Below are 17,734 nucleotides of genomic sequence, written 5' to 3'. Positions count from 1 at the left end.
TGAATGTTAACATTGCATTTCTCTTCCTAACTGCCAACTGAACCTGGATGTTAACCTTAACAGAATGCTGGACTAAAACTTCTAAGCCCTCTCATGATTCAGATTTCTGAAACCTTTCTCCGTTTGGAAAATATACTCCACCTATATTCTTCCTGGCAAAGTGCATAACCACACATTTTCCCACATTATATTCCATCTGCCACTTCTTTGCCCACTCTCTTAGCCTATCCATATCCTCCTTCAGCCTCCCCATTTCCTCAATACTCTCTCCCTTCACCTTTGTGACATCTGCAGATTTAGCAACAATGTCCTCAGTTTTCATTCATTGTGATCTTACTCTTATGAGAGGTGGTAGAATTAAATGAGCAGCATTTACGAATGTGCAAGCTGACACAAGTTTTCCAAAGGTTTGACAAAGCAACTGGAGAGGTAACCAATTCTCCTTCTGTGTTATAATAACCACAAACAAACTGGAACAGTAGGTTCAGAGATAATGGGAACTGAAGATGCTGGAGAATCTGAGATAACAAAGTGTGGAGCTGGATGAACACAGCAGGCCAAGCAGCATCTTAAGAGCACTAAAGCTGACGTTTCAGGCCTACACCCTTCATCAGAAAAGGGGGATGGGGAGAGGGCTGTGAAATAAATAGGGAGAGAGGGGGAGGCGGATCGAAGATGGATAGAGGAGAAGATAGGTGGAGAGGAGACAGACAAGTTAAAGGGGCGGGAATGGAGCCTGTAGAGGTAAGTATAGGTGGGGAAGTAGGGAGGGGATAGGTCAGTCCGGGGAGGATAGACAGGTCAAGGCCTTCACCAACACCTTCCACCCCAACCTTAAGTTCACCTAGACACCTAGACCATCTCCACCACATCACTCACCTTCCTGGACCTCTCTGTCTCCATCTCAGGCAAACACCTAGAAACCGATATCCATTTCAAGCCCATCAACTCCCACAGCTACCTAGAATACACCTCCTCCCACCCACCTTCCTGCAAAAATTCCATCCCCGTTCCTAATTCCTTTGCCTCCGCCACATCAGCTCCCAGGACAGGGCATTCCACTCCCGTACATCCCAGATGTCCTTGTTCTTCGAGGACCGCAACTTCCCCCCGGCGGTGGTCGAGAATGCCCTCGACCGTGTCTCCCACATTTCTTGCAACTCATCCCTCACACCCCACCCACATAATAACCGCCAAAAGAGCCAATGTGGTATATACTGCATCCGCTGTACCTGTTTTGGCTACCTCCACATTGAGGAAACCAAGCGGAGGCTTGGGGAGCGCTTTGCAGAACACCTACGCTCGGTTCACAACAAACAACTGCACCTCCCAGTCACAATCCATTTCAACTCCCCCTCCCAATCCTTAGATGACGTGTCCATCCTGGGCCTCCGGCAGTGCCACAACAATGCCACCCGAAGGTTGCAGGAACAGCAACTCATATTCCGCTTGGGAACTCTGCAGCCCAATGGTATCAATGTGAATTTCACCAGCTTCAAAATCTCCCCTCCCCAGACTGCATTCCAAAACCAGTCCAGCTCGTGCCCGCCTCCCTAACCTGTTCTTCCTCTCACCTATCCCCTCCTCCCACCTCAAGCTGCACCTCCATTTCCTACCTTCTAACCTCATCCTGCCCTCTTGACCTGTCCATCCTTCCTGGACTGACCTATATACTCCCTACCTCCCTACCTATACTCACCACTACAGGCTCCATCCTCGCCCCTTTAACTTGTCTGTCTCATCTCCACCTATCTTCTCCTCTATCCATCTTCTATCCACCTCACCCTCTCTCCCTATTTACTTCAGAACCCTCTTCCCCCTCTCCCTTTTCTAATGAAGGGCCTAGGCCCGAAACATCAGCTTTTGTGCTCCTAAGATGCTGCTTGGCTTGCTGTGTTCATCCATCTTCACACTTTGTTATCTCTGGAACAGTAGGTTCAACAACTTATCACCTAATAATATGGCATTTTCTACCTGTGAAGGAATGGAATTGTATTGAGCATCCTATATATTCTTTCGTAAACCACTTACTGTGATAAAAGTTTGTTGTTTAGCGTGGGTTGCAGTAGGTCATAGAATCCCTACAGTGTGGAAAAAGGTCCTTTGGCCCAACAAGTCACACTGACCCTCAGAGCATCTCACCCAGACCTATCCCCCATAACCCACCTAATCTACACACAGCTGAACACTACAGGCAATTGAACATGACCAATCCACCTAGCCTGCACATCTTTGGACGGGGGGATGAAATGCACGCAGACACGGGCAGAACATGCAAACTCCACACAGACAGTCACCTTAGGCTGGAATCGATCCCGTGTCCTTGGTGCTGTGAGACAGCAGTGCTAACCACTGAGCCACCGTGCTGCCATATGATGGAACAAAAGTTGCAAGTTTTCTTTCTGAGGAAACCCAGTGTGTTTATGAAAACTATTATTCATCTGTGTGTACACATAATAGTAAAGGCCAAATTGTAGTACAGTCAGCTATAATGTGGATCATTGTACCATCTTCTTTGAAAGCTTGCCTTTTTGCATCATATTGTGAGTCAGCCTGCAATAACACATCTCAAGACTGTCAAAACTGAACTAGCACTTCCTAAAGATAAGAGAAATAAAGTTGTACCTGAGATCTAGTGAACTTGTTGGGTGCAGCTTTGGACACTATGACTTGTAGCATTATAAATTCTTATTTTGATATGTTACAGAACAAAAAAGAAGGAAGGAACATTGAGAAGAGAATTTAAGTGTACTCAATTCTCACAACCCATTTAAGGCATATTATTTAAGACCTGGTAGCCAGTTTTGTAACTGTATTTATTTCCATTCCAGCAACCCAAGTTCTCCTTTAGCTGAAGAATGCTGAAAACGCAGGAAGCCAGCATTAATAGTCCTAAAAATGAGGTGACTGTAAAGGTAAAGTCACCGTAGTCGTAATGGACCATAGGGCTGCTCTTTCTCATTACAGAGAGTCAGCTGGTCACCACGCCTCAGGCGAGGGGAGAGGTTGGGAAGGAGAATCCTTCATTGTAACCTCAGCTGATCCAGAAATTGAACTCACACTGCTGGCATCACACTGCATCACAAACCAGCTATCGAAGCTAACTAAGCTAACCAACCCCACAAAGACAGTAGAAGATGATCAGTAAAGAAGAAAAACCATTATTAAAATTGGATAGCTACAATTCATGGAAACTGTCAGTAAATTACCAGTTTTACCAGAATATATAATCTCAGAAGTACTGTGAGAACTGAGCAATTTTCCATCTGTGCGGACAGCCACCTGCCAACTGAAATGACTAGCTACTCCTTCAGTACTTGTGCCATCAGGTTGCTTTTGAAAATTTAAAAACACATATGGTGAAATTTTTCTTTATTTGTTTTTTTTTTGTTTCCTTTCCTCTAGAGGCCTTTTCTGCACCAATATTTCAGCACGGAGCTGATAAAAATGGTTTTAATCTGGGTGTGAGGAAAAATTTAACACAAGTATTTGGACCAAAAAAGAAGTACTGGCTGCTTCCTATCTTTACCAGGTATGATGCCATGTTGGCTTGTATTTGTTACTGATCTCCATTTATAATATTGTGTCCGGTTTTAGACCAAGCACAAGCAGAATGTAATGGGGTGTAGAAGGTCACCGGTTAAGGGTTTCAGTGAAATGTAGCTTCCCCGTGACTGAATTGTACATTATCTTTATGACAAATGTCATTGATTCATTTAGCTTTATGCAGGTTTGAACCATCAGGGACCCAAGAAACATTAGTGTTTAAATTTAGTCATCATTGCTGGGCTAAGTGCCGAGAGTCAACTCTGCATTCTGTTAAATATAATCTTCCTCATTGTTGAATTTCTAAAATTTTACTTGCAGTGTGGGCGATGGGCATTCCTTCCCCATGAAATCGCAGTCAGAGAGTCACAATCCATTACTGTCCAATGAGGAGCACTGGGATGAGGGTGAATCAGATGTGGAATATTCAGGTAGGATGATTAGAATTGTGCTTCAAAGTTATAATGATTTAATTACCGAAATCATCCTTTCTGATGAATTAAATTTGGACCTTGTGCAGTTGCTTCTGGAACAGGCTGGACTGACAATCTGTAGCCAGCCAACATTTCAAATACTTCAGAATAATGCCATCAGTATTGCATTACTCGCACAATCAAAGCACACAGTAAAGGGTGAAATCAGAGTTGTAGGGGTTGATTAGTACTTTTTATGGAGACTGCATTGACCTTTACAAATGACAGATAGGACCCAGATCTAGGCGTCCTGCTCCATTTCTGACATCCCAATTTTGCCACTAAAGTAAAGGCACCAGGGGCATGAGAAGCACGGGTGGGAAATCTGAACTCAACATTTGTTCTGAGTATTTGCAGGCCCCATTTTCTTTGTCGTTAGGTGTTATTCTACAGTGCAGGAGTCTCAGATTTACAGAAAAGACATAAATACTCACGAATGGTGGATAAGCATATAGAACTGGCAAGCTGTCAAGTTATTTAAACTCCCAAACCTTTCAAAATTTAAACTGATAAGCTAGCCTGCACTACAGTTGAAAAATATTGATTGGAGCAGTTACAATAGTTATTTGTTGTCATTATCATGAGGGCAGTCATTATGTCATTATTAATAATTAGCTGCTTTCCACAACCTACTGTTAGCCCAGTGGGAGGGTTGTAAATTCATAGTTCAGTTGACAGTTAATAGAGGATGTGGTGATTATGTGTACGCGTCTGTTTGCTTTGAGTTTAGGAATTGAGCCCTTGAGAGTGTTTTAAAGATTTGAATGGACTTTAGTGTCTGGTGATGTTTGTTTATGACAGTGAAGATATTAGTTATGAAGTAATAGATATTTTGATCATTATTTAATCTTAACACAGCGTCTGAAGTCTGCCTGTGGTGAATGCTGGGTTTCTTTGGATGTAAGGGCAAATGATGGTAGATTGGGGCATGTTTTGTCATGAGTTGGCATTGTTAACAAAGAGCTATAAGGGGCCAAAGGAATGGGTAGGGAGCATGAAGACTTTCTTTCTTTATACCACACTGTCTCTTTTTATCTGTCCTCTGTTGAGTATTTTGCACTTTTTTTTCAACTGGAAATGACAGAGTTGCTGGACAAGTACTTTGCATCAGATTTCACGGTAGAGGATACCAGTCGTATTACAAAAAACCTAAATAATCAAGGGGTTAAATAAACACAAAATCATTTGAGAAAAGATTCCTGGGAAGCTAATGGAGCTAAAAGTGTTGAGTCTGTTGCATCTGATGGGTTGCATCCTGGTATTTTAAAGGGAGTAGCTGTAGAGCTACTTGATCCTCTGGTTGTGATCTTCCAAGAATCCTTAAATTCTAGAAAACTCCCAGTGGCTTGGAAAACTACTAGTGTATCATGTTTATTCAAAAATGGAGGGATACAAAAATGATAACTACAGGCCAGTTGGCATCTGTCATTGGGAAAATGTTACAGTCTAATATGAAGGATGTAGTAGCAGAACACACGAGCAGTAGATGCAGTTCTCTAATAAATCTTAAGAATGGTATTGTGTCTGTTTACATTTCTTGGTTTTTGAGAAAGTAAAATATAATTTCCAGTTTTTGGGAGCCATGGAAAGTTGAAGTCACAGAGATGAAGTGTGTCGATTACTGAAGGAAAATATTTTGTTTCTAACTTATTGTTGTTGTTCTGTGCCACTTCAAATACTGGAGTGTATGTAAAATAGAACATCTTCTGTAGTTGTGGTTTTTAGCTGAATAGAGGACTGATAATTTATTTAGGGTATTGATCAATTCTTCTAATTCTGTTTTTGACAACCCAAAAATCCCATATATGGGAGGCAATGGCCCAACGATATTATCGCTGGACTGTTAATCCAGAATGATCAGTTGATGTTCTGGGGACTCTGTTTCAAATCCTGTCATCGCAGATGATGGAATTTGAATTCCATAAAGAATCTGGAATTAAGGGTCTAATGATGACCATGAAATCATTGTTGATTGTTGTAGAAACCCATCTGGCTCACTAATGTCCTTTAGGGAAAGAAATCTTTCATTCTTGCCTGGTCTGGCTGACATGTGACTCCAGACCCACAGCAATGTAGTTGACTCTTAACTGTCCTATGGGCAATAAATGCTAGCCTAGCCAGAGATGCCCACATCCTCTAGGTGAATAAAAAAATCTGAATACAAGTACAGAAGATAATGGTCATAGATTTCTCACCTAAGAAAGAAGTTCATGAGAATCGAAAAGTAACCCTTGAGAAATCTCAAGGCAATTTAAATAAATATGAATTTGATCCGTGTCTTAAAGAACACTGAAATTTGTCAACAATAACTGTCTGCTTTAAGATCTTTGTTGGCTACTTCTAATTGTTTTTCTCTTCATGTAGATGAATGGTAATTCTCATAGATGAAACAGCTAGTGCGCACTCCATTTTCTGCTAAACATTATCTCATTTGACCATTAGCCTCTTGCCATTTAGGAAAATTCTACATCATTTATACTGGATATTAAGAAAGAGCAATCAGAATGTAGTTAGTAAAAGACACCACTTGACATGATGTGGAGCCATGTAAAAAAAGATTAAAGTTTGATCCTTGTTCTTTGTTGATAAATTTGAGCAGTGGTGAGTAATTAGAATTGACCTTCGTGCCCTCAGTCTAAAGAAGTGGCAAACATAAGCCAGTTTTCCTAATGGTTTTCTCTTCTGCAAGAATGTATGGCTGTAAATATTGAATGAGGTTAGGATTGTCTGTCATGTCCTGCTGTTAGTCAAGCAACTTGCTCGGCAATGAAGAATGTTCAATTAGTACCAGAAGGGGAATTTTGCTAAGGAATGAGAACCAGAAGCAAGGTGGGGTATATAATAATATAAAACAGTACATTTCTACATTCAATGTAATGTGCTTACAATACTAAATGTAAACTTACAGAAAACATAAGATAATTTTCTTTAATAAATCAGGTATTTATTTTGTCTAAGGTGTAACTGCTTTTTCTCTTCAGCAACTGCAAGTGGCACTACCTCTGTGACTGTTGAAATGGAGTCTTAGCTGACCTGTGATGCTGTTTTAGCATTCATAGGTGAGTATCCATAAGCCTCATTCATTTTCATTGATTACAAATTCGTGTTTAAACTCAGGAGGAAAATAGAGCAAAAATGTAGTCCTGTTGAAATATGCTAACTTTTGGTGTTTGAGTAAGAAATAGTCTCAAACTTCCCAACCAGAATTCAGAGATAATGGGAACTGCAGATGCTGGAGAATCCAAGATAATAAAGTGTGAAGCTGGATGAACACAGCAGGCCAAGCAGCATCTCAGGAGCACAAAAGCTGATGTTTCAGGCCTAGACCCTTCTTCAGAGAGGGGGATGGGGTGAGGGTTCTGGAATAAATAGGGAGAGAGGGGGAGACGGACCGAAGATGGAGAGAAAACAAGATAGGTGGAGAGGAGAGTATAGGTGGGGAGGTAGGGAGGGGATAGGTCAGTCCAGGGAAGATGGACAGGTCAAGGAGGTGGGATGAAGTTAGTAGGGAGGAAATGGAGGTGCGGCTTGAGGTGGGAGGAAGGGATGGGTGAGAGGAAGAACAGGTTAGGGAGGCAGAGACAGGCTGGGCTGGTTTTGGGATGCAGTGGGAGGAGGGAATGAGCTGGGCTGGTTGTGTGGTGCAGTGGGGGGAGGGGACGAACTGGGCTGGTTTTGGGATGCGGCAGGGGAAGGAGAGATTTTCAAGCTGGTGAAGTCCACATTGATACCATTGGGCTGCAGGGTTCCCAAGCGGAATATGAGTTGCTGTTCCTGCAACCTTCGGGTGGCATCATTGTGGCACTGCAGGAGGCCCATGATGGACATGTCATCTAAAGAATGGAAGGGGGAGTTAAAATGGTTCGCGACTGGGAGGTGCAGTTGTTTATTGCGAACCGAGCGGAGGTGTTCTGCAAAGCAGTTCCCAAGTCTCCGCTTGGTTTCCCCAATGTAGAGAAAGCCACACCGGGTACAAAGGATACAGTATACCACATTGGCAGATGTGCAGATGAACCGCTGCTTAATGTGGAAAGTCATCTTGGGGCCTGGGATAGGGGTGAGGGAGGAGGTGTGGGGGCAAGTGTAGCATTTCCTGCGGTTGCAGGGGAAGGTGCCGGGTGTGGTGGGGTTGGAGGGCAGTGTGGAGCGAACAAGGGATGCACGGAGAGAGTGGTCTCTCCGGAAGGCAGACAAGGGTGGGGATGGAAAAATGTCTTGGGTGGTGTGGTCAGATTGTAGATGGCGGAAGTGTCGGAGGATGATGCGTTGTATCCGGAGGTTGGTGGGGTAGTGTGTGAGAACGAGGGGGATCCTCTTTGGGCGGTTGTGGCGGGGGCGGGGTGTGAGGGATGTGTTGCAGGAAATGCGGGCGACACGGTCAAGGGCGTTCTCAACCACTGTGGAGGGAAAGTGGCGGTCCTTGAAGATCTTGGACATCTGGGATGTGTGGGAGTGGAATGCCTCATCTTGGGAGCAGATGCGGCGGAGGTGGAGGAATTGGGAATAGGGGATGGAATTTTTGCAGGAGGGTGGGTGGGAGGAGGTGTATTCTAGGTAGCTGTGGGAGTCGGTGGGCTTGAAATGGACATCAGTTACAAGCTGGTTGCCTGAGATGGAGACTGAGAGGTCCAGGAAGGTGAGGGATGTGTTAGAGATGGCCCAGGTGAACTTAAGGTTGAGGCGGAAGGTGTTGGTGAAGTGGATGAACTGTTCGAGCTCCTCTGGGGAGCAAGAGGCGGCACTGATACGGTCATCAATATAACAGAGGAAGAGGTGGGGTTTGGGGCCTGTGTAGGTGCGAAAGAGGGACTGTTCCACGTAACCTACAAAGAGGCGGGCATAGCTGGGGCCCATGCGGGTGCCCATGGACACCCCCTTAGTCTGTAGGAAGTGGGAGGAGTCAAAAGAGAAGTTGTTGAGGGTGAGGACGAGTTCAGCTAGGCGGATGAGGGTGTCAGTGGAGGGGGACTGGTCGGGCCTGTGGGACAGGAAGAAGCGGAGGGCCTTGAGGCCATCTGCATGCAGAATACAGGTGTATATGGACTGGACGTCCATGGTGAAAATGAGGTGTTGGGGGCCAGGAAATTGGATGTTCTGGAGGAGGTGGAGGGTGTGGGTGGTGTCACGGACATAGGTAGGGAGTTCCTGGACCAAAGTGGGAGAAAATGGAGTCCAGTTAGGTGGAGATGAGTTCAGTGGGGCAGGAACAGGCTGAGACAATGGGTCGACCAGGGCAGGCAGGTTTGTGGATATTGGGAAGGAGGTGGAAACGGGCCGTGCGGGGTTGGGGAATAACAAGGTTGGAGGCTGTGGGTGGGTGGTCCCCTGAGGAGATGAGGTCATGAATGGTGTTGGAGATGATGGTTTGGTGCTCGGCCGTGGGGTCATGATCAAGAGGGCGGTAGGAGGAGGTGTCGGAGGGTTGGCGTTTGGCCTCAGCGATGTAGAGGTCAGTGCGCCATACCACCACTGCGCCACCCTTGTCTGCGGGTTTGATGGTGAGGTTGGGGTGGGAGCGGAGGGCAGCCCGTTCTGCGGGGGAGAGGTTGGAGTGTGTGATAGGAATGGAGAGGTTGAGGCAGTTAATGTCTCGACGGCAGTTGAAGATGAAGAGGTCGAGGGAGATTAGGAGGCCTGGGGGTGGTGTCCAGGAGGAGGAGTTGTGTTGGAGGCGGGTGAAGGGGTCAGTGGTGGGAGGGTTGGGCTCCCGGTTGAAGAAGTAAGCGTGGAGACGAAGGCTGCGGAAAAACTGCTCCGTGTCCAAATGTGACGGGTATTTGTTGATGTATGGTTGTAGGGGGACAAAGGTGGGGCCCTTGCTTAGGACTGACGGTTCGTCCTCAGTCAGTGGGAGGTCTGCAGGGATGGTGAAGATTCAGCAGGGCTCAGTGTGGCTGTCTCCTCTGGGGTTGCTGGCTGTGGAGGTTGTGGGGGGAGCGATGAGGTTGTCGGCTGTTGGCAGGGTTGCGTCGGCCATGGGCGGGGTTCCGTCAGTGTCTGCCGTGGGCGGGGTTCCGTCGGCGGTGGGAGGAGCAGGGAGGGCGGCAGCAGCAGCGGTGAGGGTGGTGTGCATGGTGTTGTAACTGGAAGTGGAGGCGGTGACTGCAGCAGCGGTCGCGTCTGCAGTCCCAGAAGTGGTGTGCCCGACGGTGGCGGATGTGACGTCATTGGCGGGGTCACCGGCCGTGTCCTATACTGTATCCATTGTACCCGTGTGGCTACCTCTACATTGGGGAAACCAAGCGGAGGCTTGAGAACTGCTTTGCAGAACACCTATGCTCGGTTCGCAATAAACAACTGCACCTCCCAGTCGCGAACCACTTTAACTCCCCCTCCCATTCTTTAGATGACATGTCCATCATGGGCCTCCTGCAGTGCCACAGTGATGCCACCCGAAGGTTGCAGGAACAGCAACTCATATTCCACTTGGGAACCCTGCAGCCCAATGGTATCAATGTGGACTTCACCAGCTTGAAAACCTCCCCTTCCACCACCGCATCCCAAAACCAGCCCAGTTCGTCCCCTCCCCCCACTGCATCACACAACCAGCCCAGCTCATCCCTTCCCCCCACTGCATCCCAAAACCAGCCCAGCCTGTCTCTGCCTCCCTAACCTGCTCTTCCTCTCACCCATCCCTTCCTCCCACCTCAAGCCGCACCTCCATCTCCTACCTACCAACCTCATCCCGCCTCCTTGACCTGTCCGTCTTCCCTGGACTGACCTATCCCCTCCCTACCTCCCCACCTATACTCTCCTCTCCACCTATCTTGTTTTCTCTCCATCTTCGGTCCGCCTCCCCCTCTCTCCCTATTTATTCCAGAACCCTCACCCCATCCCCCTCTCTGATGAAGGGTCTAGGCCTGAAACGTCAGCTTTTGTGCTCCTGAGATGCTGCTTGGCCTGCTGTGTTCATCCAGCTTCACACTTTATCATCCAGAATTCAGGTAGTTTGTGAGTTCATTCAGATCTCTAAAATCCTTGCATTTATCAATGAATGAAAATACATCCTGCAGATTAATTAGAATTGTTATATGGTGAAGCTGTAGCATTGTGTGGTTTTTGTTAGTGACAGCTTTCCAATGCATTGTAAATAGCAAGAGAAACCAGTGAAGTCTCATGTCAGCAAGAAAAATTGAGCACCTACATTGCTGTTCAGCACTTTGTGTTTGATTTTGACTAGTGGTGAACATGACTAGCAATCATTTTGGAATAGCATATGGCATAGGGCATTTTCCTTAGGAAAAGTAGAGTTTTAGCATGTACCTAAACAAGCATTTTGCTTTATGGCTATAGGTGTGCAGAGGTCTGGTACTTTAACAAAGGAAGGGAGTCTCATAAGGTCACTGCAAACCTGCTAATGAGCACTGTCACTTGAAAAGATGTGGAAGCAGATTCTTCTCCTTTTCAATAGAAATGTGGTACACAGCATTAATAACCCCAACGTGTGAGGATAAAAATGATGTGTAAAATACAAAAGTTGTGACTTACTTTTAAGATTAAGAAGTCCAAATTTTTAATACAGTAATTATTTTTAAATTAATTGAGGGAAATCCTGCTGATTCATTATGCTGTAATATCAATCTCTGCAGTCAAAGCCTCAGATTAAAATTATGGTTAGTATTGATATCAACAGAGAGTAAGATTTCAAAACTGGACTCTCAGAACCCAGAGTTCTGCTAAAAATTTTCTTTTGATCATCCAGGGATGGATTCCGTCAATGCTGCACATAGCTTCACTAGTCAAGATCTGTGTGGATGTCTAAAACAATAGGATTTGACTGACCCTTGCTTTCTGGGAAGATGTGTGAAAGTATAACGTTGGGCTTCCCCACATGTAGAATTTTAACTCCATAGAGTGTGTCATTGGTCATCGAAAGGTTCCATGCACAGAAGTCAGCCAGTTGGGTAAGGAATGCAGTAGAGGAAGCCACAGAACTCATGGGAGTGCAAACCTCTTACCATGGCAGGGGGATCCAGTCATGGGGAGGGTGGAATCAAACCTGGCCGTGGGTGACCTTTGAGGTTTTCCTGACAGTTTCTCATAGGTTTGGAAATTCTACAAAGGGTGTTAAAACACAGGCTATCAGCCTCATTAATGTTGAAATGCTCCTTGGGAATAGGTTAGTTGCCCGTTCATTGTCTTGACTGAGTTAAACCTGAAAGTTGGGAAGGAGTTCTCTACCTGGCATGCTTTCATGCAATGGTGTTCACCTCGTAACAATCCCATCCACTTGCCTATATTAAAATCCCATTCATTCCCCATTTCCTACCTGGAATCACTCTTGTCAAAGTTAGCACTGTACAGATTTGCACATGTAGTCAATTAGATTAACTGCTGGAAAACAGTTTGCAGAGCAGAGGTAAGCAGGAAGGACTGGTGAGGAGCAATAGCATTGATAGAGCAAGCTTCTGTTCTTGAATGCCAAAACTGGCCATGAAGCTGCTGACAAATTACACTGTTTCATACTGTCATTGATAATATTTCAGAATTGGTCATTTTAATGTTTGCCAGCCATAGAGCTCTGAACCTTATCCACTGTTTATCAGCAGTATTGTGAGAAGCAAGTTTTATTTTTATTGATTTACTGTTGATAGGTCTCCTCCATAAATATAAAAAAGATCATTGTTGGTAAATAACTTATCAAAATAATTTTAGTATATGGTTGATATCCGTTATTGCTGTAGTTTCAGATCACTCCCAGATACTGCGGTATTATCTAAGTGTGAACAAAAGAACCAAAGATCTTTGAGGGTCTTCAACATAGAAAACGGAAATGAATATTACCTACCTACACCAGGCAATCTCCTGAAGATCTTTCAACAGATAATGTACATTCATGCTTTGGTTCCCAACAACCACTTCCTTGCTGTGGGAGGGAAATGCTGTAAATTTACTTATAACTGGGTAACCACAAATATGAACTTTTATGTAAATAATGTGTGTTTTAATGAGGTTCTATCACAGATACCTAAAACCAACCTTGGGTTTAATTAAACATTGACACACTGTATTTAACTCATTAGGGTGAAATGCTAAACAAAAGTGTCCCTTGCATTAATATTGCACAAGTACGGTACAAATATAAAATTTTCAAATTGCATAAGAACTGCGTTGTCTGTTCAACCATGTGTTTGAACGAAAAAGCAGTAGGTTGATTGTTTACTATGTTTATATGAATTAAGTCATTTCAAACCAGGTCATTTTTTTAAAAGAATGTTTTTTTTTCATTTTTTTAAAAATATGTTTAGAAGATTCTTAAACTTAGCTAGTTTTTTTTGATATGTTTGTAATGTGATGTACATATTTTTAAACTACCCTCAAAATTAAATACAATAAAATTACTCCAGTGAGGGACCAAAGATCTGTAAAGCAGTATCTGCTCTAAAGTTTGAGTCACTCTCTAATCGAAGGAAAGTTACCTGTTATTTACTGTGCTCGTGCCAATGTTAAGCTTTACAGGACAGCAAATAGTCTGGTTCTCATTGTCATTCCATGAAGGTATGATTTTCTTTTACCTGGAACCTTAATTTTGAGCAAAGGAACAGTGACCAAAAATCTACAGTAAAAGAAGCAGTTCGTTAACTTTGTGGCAAAATTCCACCCTAAAATGCCATCTTGCACTTTCTGTCTGTGCCAACTCCAATTGGAAAAATCAGTGTTTGCAGTTGATACTTGTTTGTGGTTTATTCCATAAAGTACCCTTAAATTCAGGGAAGAAATTAACTGTTGAAAAATCAGCATGTATATCTCCCTAAAAACTGCAAGCCATTAGAGCAGGAGATTGGCTGTCTCCAAATGCACAAATTCACTAAACCACAGTGGTTAATGAATACTGTAATATCATGAGAACTTTGTAACATCTTTTCCAGGTTTCAAATGAGTTGTGTTCTCATCATGTGGCTTTTGAATTTCCTAATTTTGATGTGTGAAAGGTTTCTTATCTTGGGTAATCCTTCTGTTTCCAAAATGCTGAGGTGAATGCAGGACAAGCTGCTTGAACTAGAGGACAACAAGCCATAGGCTTTCATCATCTCCAGCAACATTAAGGAATAACTGCTGCTAGGTTCAAGGATATTAATCCATAAAGAAAAACAATTACTGTAGGCCTCAATGTTTTTTATTAATGGAATTCTGAAGTATTAAAGTATGACGTAGCTTCCATCTTTGGCATACAAACAATTTGAAAAACATTTTTTTTATCAGTGGGTTTAGTGAAACCACTTTCCAGCATTAAAATGTTGCTCTTACAAGTATGATAAGCATTAAAAGCATCTGCCCAGCCATCATTTATTGTGAGTTCATTCAAACAACTTTTAATAATTTTCATTTTATATTTGTCCATGTTTTCTCTCAACCAACACCTAAACAGACAGTTTTGTCATTTGTTTTATTGTATTTTGTGCAATCCTGTTCTGTGCAAATTGACTGTGCATTTCTTATAACAGGGACAGCACTTCAAGACCACTTCATTGCCTGTAAAGAATTTTGGGATGTGCTGAAATTATGAAAGGCTCTGTATGAATGTAACTGTGATCTTTAATTATCTTTTTTAATGTCTGTTATTGATCAAACCAAATTAAAGAATTCATTTTGGACTCTCAGGAGTGTAATAGAAACAGAATTCTGAACACCTTTTTATATTTGAAGGAATGGTGTAAAACTGTCCTTCCTGTTGCTTGACATAAACACACTTACTCTCTGACTGTATGACGCGAAGCTATCTAGGAACGTAAGGCAGTTGTAATGAAAGGAAACTGGATTTCAAATATGAATCTGTCTATATTTAAAAATAGCGACTGGATAGTTTGCTGTCCAGTATAACACAACTTTGGGATTTTTCAGATAAGGCTGCTGCTGCAGCTGTGCACACTTATTTTTGTTAGAATCTATTGGAAGAATTGTTCTGTTTTTATTTTTGGTCACATTGTGAATATTTAAAGACCTTTCTTGTCATCAGCTAACTCCTTTATGATAAACCAATCAGTGACTTAATTGCAAAGTTTGACATAGTTCAGTTGTAAATATCCAGTTTTTTTCTTAAGTAGATGAATGACATATGTAGAAATTGAAACTGATTTTCGCAATAGTATTTTTTCCAAAGTGCAGGTTTAGCAAAGTGGAAGCAATTATGAGGCTTTTCTGTTTGATAAGCCTGAAATTTTCTTTTTATAATGTGACACCTATGCAATGTATACACAATTTCTAGAACTGAGAATTGAAAACTCTAATCCCTGCTGTGTAAGGTGTTTTGATAGATGCACCAAGCCTTTGCAAGTTTGACTTTTAATTTCAACGCTTAACTTAAACACAAGGCTAACAGATGGACTCAAGTGTATGTCAATTTTTTAAAACGTGGTGTTACAATGTAAAGACAGGCACAAGTCCTGTAATACACTTTTCTGAAAACTGCACTGTAATACATGTACTACAGAATATTCCAGCATGCATTATTATCTGTTGCATTGTAAGCACTTGTTCATTTTTTTTAGTTATATAATGACTATCTCTGTTTTTGTTAGAGCAACCTTTTTTGTGACATTCCCAATTTAATGTTAGTTTGAACAAATTCACAGAGAAAAGTAGTTTTAGGACTGGATTGTTAAAAATAATTTTAATATAACAGAAAACATTCATGCAGTCCTGATTTCTCCCTCTTCTGTAGCAAAAATAACTGGTGTACACACAATATCCTTGTACAGAATTTCCCAATTAATAGATTAATCTGGTAACAAGCAGAAAGTATTGCATGGGTTTTCATTGTTTTTAATTCGCTTTAGCAAGTTTTGAAGGTGGAGGAAGATAATCATAAATTATCCTGATTTGCATTTTGAGATAGACAATTTGGTCTTAATAGAGCTGCACATCTCAATTTTGAACAATTGTATTTACATACATTGCAGTGCTTATGTGCCAATTTATGTTTGGATTTATGGAATATTTGATCTTTATTGCGTTTATCTTGACTTTCTACCTCCATTTGATTCAAAAGGAACAGCAAGTTAAAAGCATGCTGTAATATGAGAACTATTCAGACTTAGGAAATGTTGTGTGGAGAAATGCAAGGGAAAATCAATTTCCACTTACACACTTACAGTGATGATGGAAACCTTCCATCCATTTTTCCAATGCTAATAAAACATTCAATTAAATATTTTTAAAATATGTATATTTAATACAATTGTCTAAAATAAGGCAAAAAGTATTTGCAGGTTGATGCAATCTCTGTTTCAGTTGGTGAGCTGATATAACTCAGTGTGTCTTTGTTACTGGTTAATTGTCTGGTAACTTCCAGATATTTTTACCATATACAGAGCTATCAGGGACCATCTCCTGCAAATTAAACTAGAACAGAATGATGGAGGAACACAGCAGGCTAGGCAACAACAGAGGAGCAGGAAAGTTGACGTTTCACATTGGGACCCTTCTTCAGAAATGGGTCTAATTTGTGTGCCTGTTTCTTATTCATTGGTTTCCATGCTACTTGTAGATAAGGATAACTTGGTTGAGGCTGGAATGTATATTTGGTCTGTGTAAGAGTAATAAAATTCTACCCTTTTAATAATTTGATATATTGCTGTTATTTTCTATTTATTTATCTGCAGCAGTGATATCAGGATCCTTCTTCAGAAATGAGTCTAGTTTCTGTGGAAAGGTCCTGAGTCGAAACATCACCACCTTTCCAGCTCCTCTCATACTGCCTTGCATGCTGTGTTCTTCCAGCTCCACACTGTTGCCTCTGACTCCAGCATCTGCAGTTCTTGCTATCTCTTGGAACAGAATGATGTCATGCTGAGCAAGGTGGAGGCATTAACTGTTACTATAGATACTTCTCTGAGTCTCTGTATGAAGTGAAACAGAAGTGGGGACTTGGAATACAACAGATTAGAGAACCCGTAAATTTGTGTGCCTGTTTCTTATTCATTGGTTTCCATGCTATTTTATCGATAAGGATAACTTGGTTGAGGCTGGAATGTATATTTGGTCTGTGGTAAGAGTAATAAAATTCTGCCTTTTTAATAACTTGATACATTGCCGTTATTTTCTATTTATTTATCTGCAGGAGTGATGTCCTTCAGATGTCTCTGTTCTGCAAGAAACTCTGATCAACTTGCAATTAGACTATTGAACACAAGCCTTAAAGTGACAATTACAATTTATCACTTACATTCTCTTGGTCTTTCCTCCCTGATTAGAAAATGTTTTTTTAATTTACATTAAAATAATTAGGTAATTGAGAACACAAAGTAAACTACCTATTGCTCTTATTCTAAAGAACTAACCATTAATATAACAATGGAAAGCTACATTGGCCCTATCCCTCATTTCTTCCTCCATTACATTGATGACTGTTTCGGCACCGCCTCATGTCCCACGAGGAGCTCGAACAGTTCATCCACTTCACTAACACCTTCCACCCCAACCTTAAGTTTACCTGGACCATCTCTGACACCTCTCTCTCTTTCCTGGATGTCTCTGTCTCCATCTCTGGCATCCACCTGGAAACCGGTATCCATTTTAAGCCTACCGACTCCCACAACTGCCTAGAATATTCTTCCTCTGACACACCTTCCTGTAAAAAGGCCATCCCCTATCCCAAATGCTACGCCTCCGCCGCATCTGCTCCCAAGAAGAGGCATTCCACTCCCGAACATCCCAGATGTCCTCTTTTTTCAAGAACCGCAACTTCCCCTCCACAGTGATCGAAAATGCGCTCG

The 17,734-nt window shown here is 42.5% G+C and overlaps 1 protein-coding gene across 1 annotated transcript in view; it reads left to right on the top strand.

Annotated features, from left to right (window-relative positions):
* zdhhc15b (zinc finger DHHC-type palmitoyltransferase 15b) overlaps positions 1-17,044 on the top strand; it is an 81,258-nt gene extending 64,214 nt beyond the window's left edge. The window contains exons 9-12 of the mRNA XM_048544476.2: positions 3,406-3,532; positions 3,868-3,977; positions 7,001-7,078; positions 12,704-17,044. Coding sequence (XP_048400433.1) covers positions 3,406-3,532; positions 3,868-3,977; positions 7,001-7,047 — 284 coding nt within the window. The 3' untranslated portion in view covers positions 7,048-7,078; positions 12,704-17,044. The remainder of the gene's footprint in view (positions 1-3,405; positions 3,533-3,867; positions 3,978-7,000; positions 7,079-12,703) is intronic.
* The last annotated feature ends 690 nt before the right edge of the window (positions 17,045-17,734 follow it).

This window comes from Stegostoma tigrinum, chromosome 15, assembly GCF_030684315.1.
Source record: "Stegostoma tigrinum isolate sSteTig4 chromosome 15, sSteTig4.hap1, whole genome shotgun sequence".
Classification (NCBI taxonomy): domain Eukaryota; kingdom Metazoa; phylum Chordata; class Chondrichthyes; order Orectolobiformes; family Stegostomatidae; genus Stegostoma; species Stegostoma tigrinum.
Note: the sequence above shows the minus strand (reverse complement) of the source record. Positions and strands in the feature narration are given on the sequence as shown.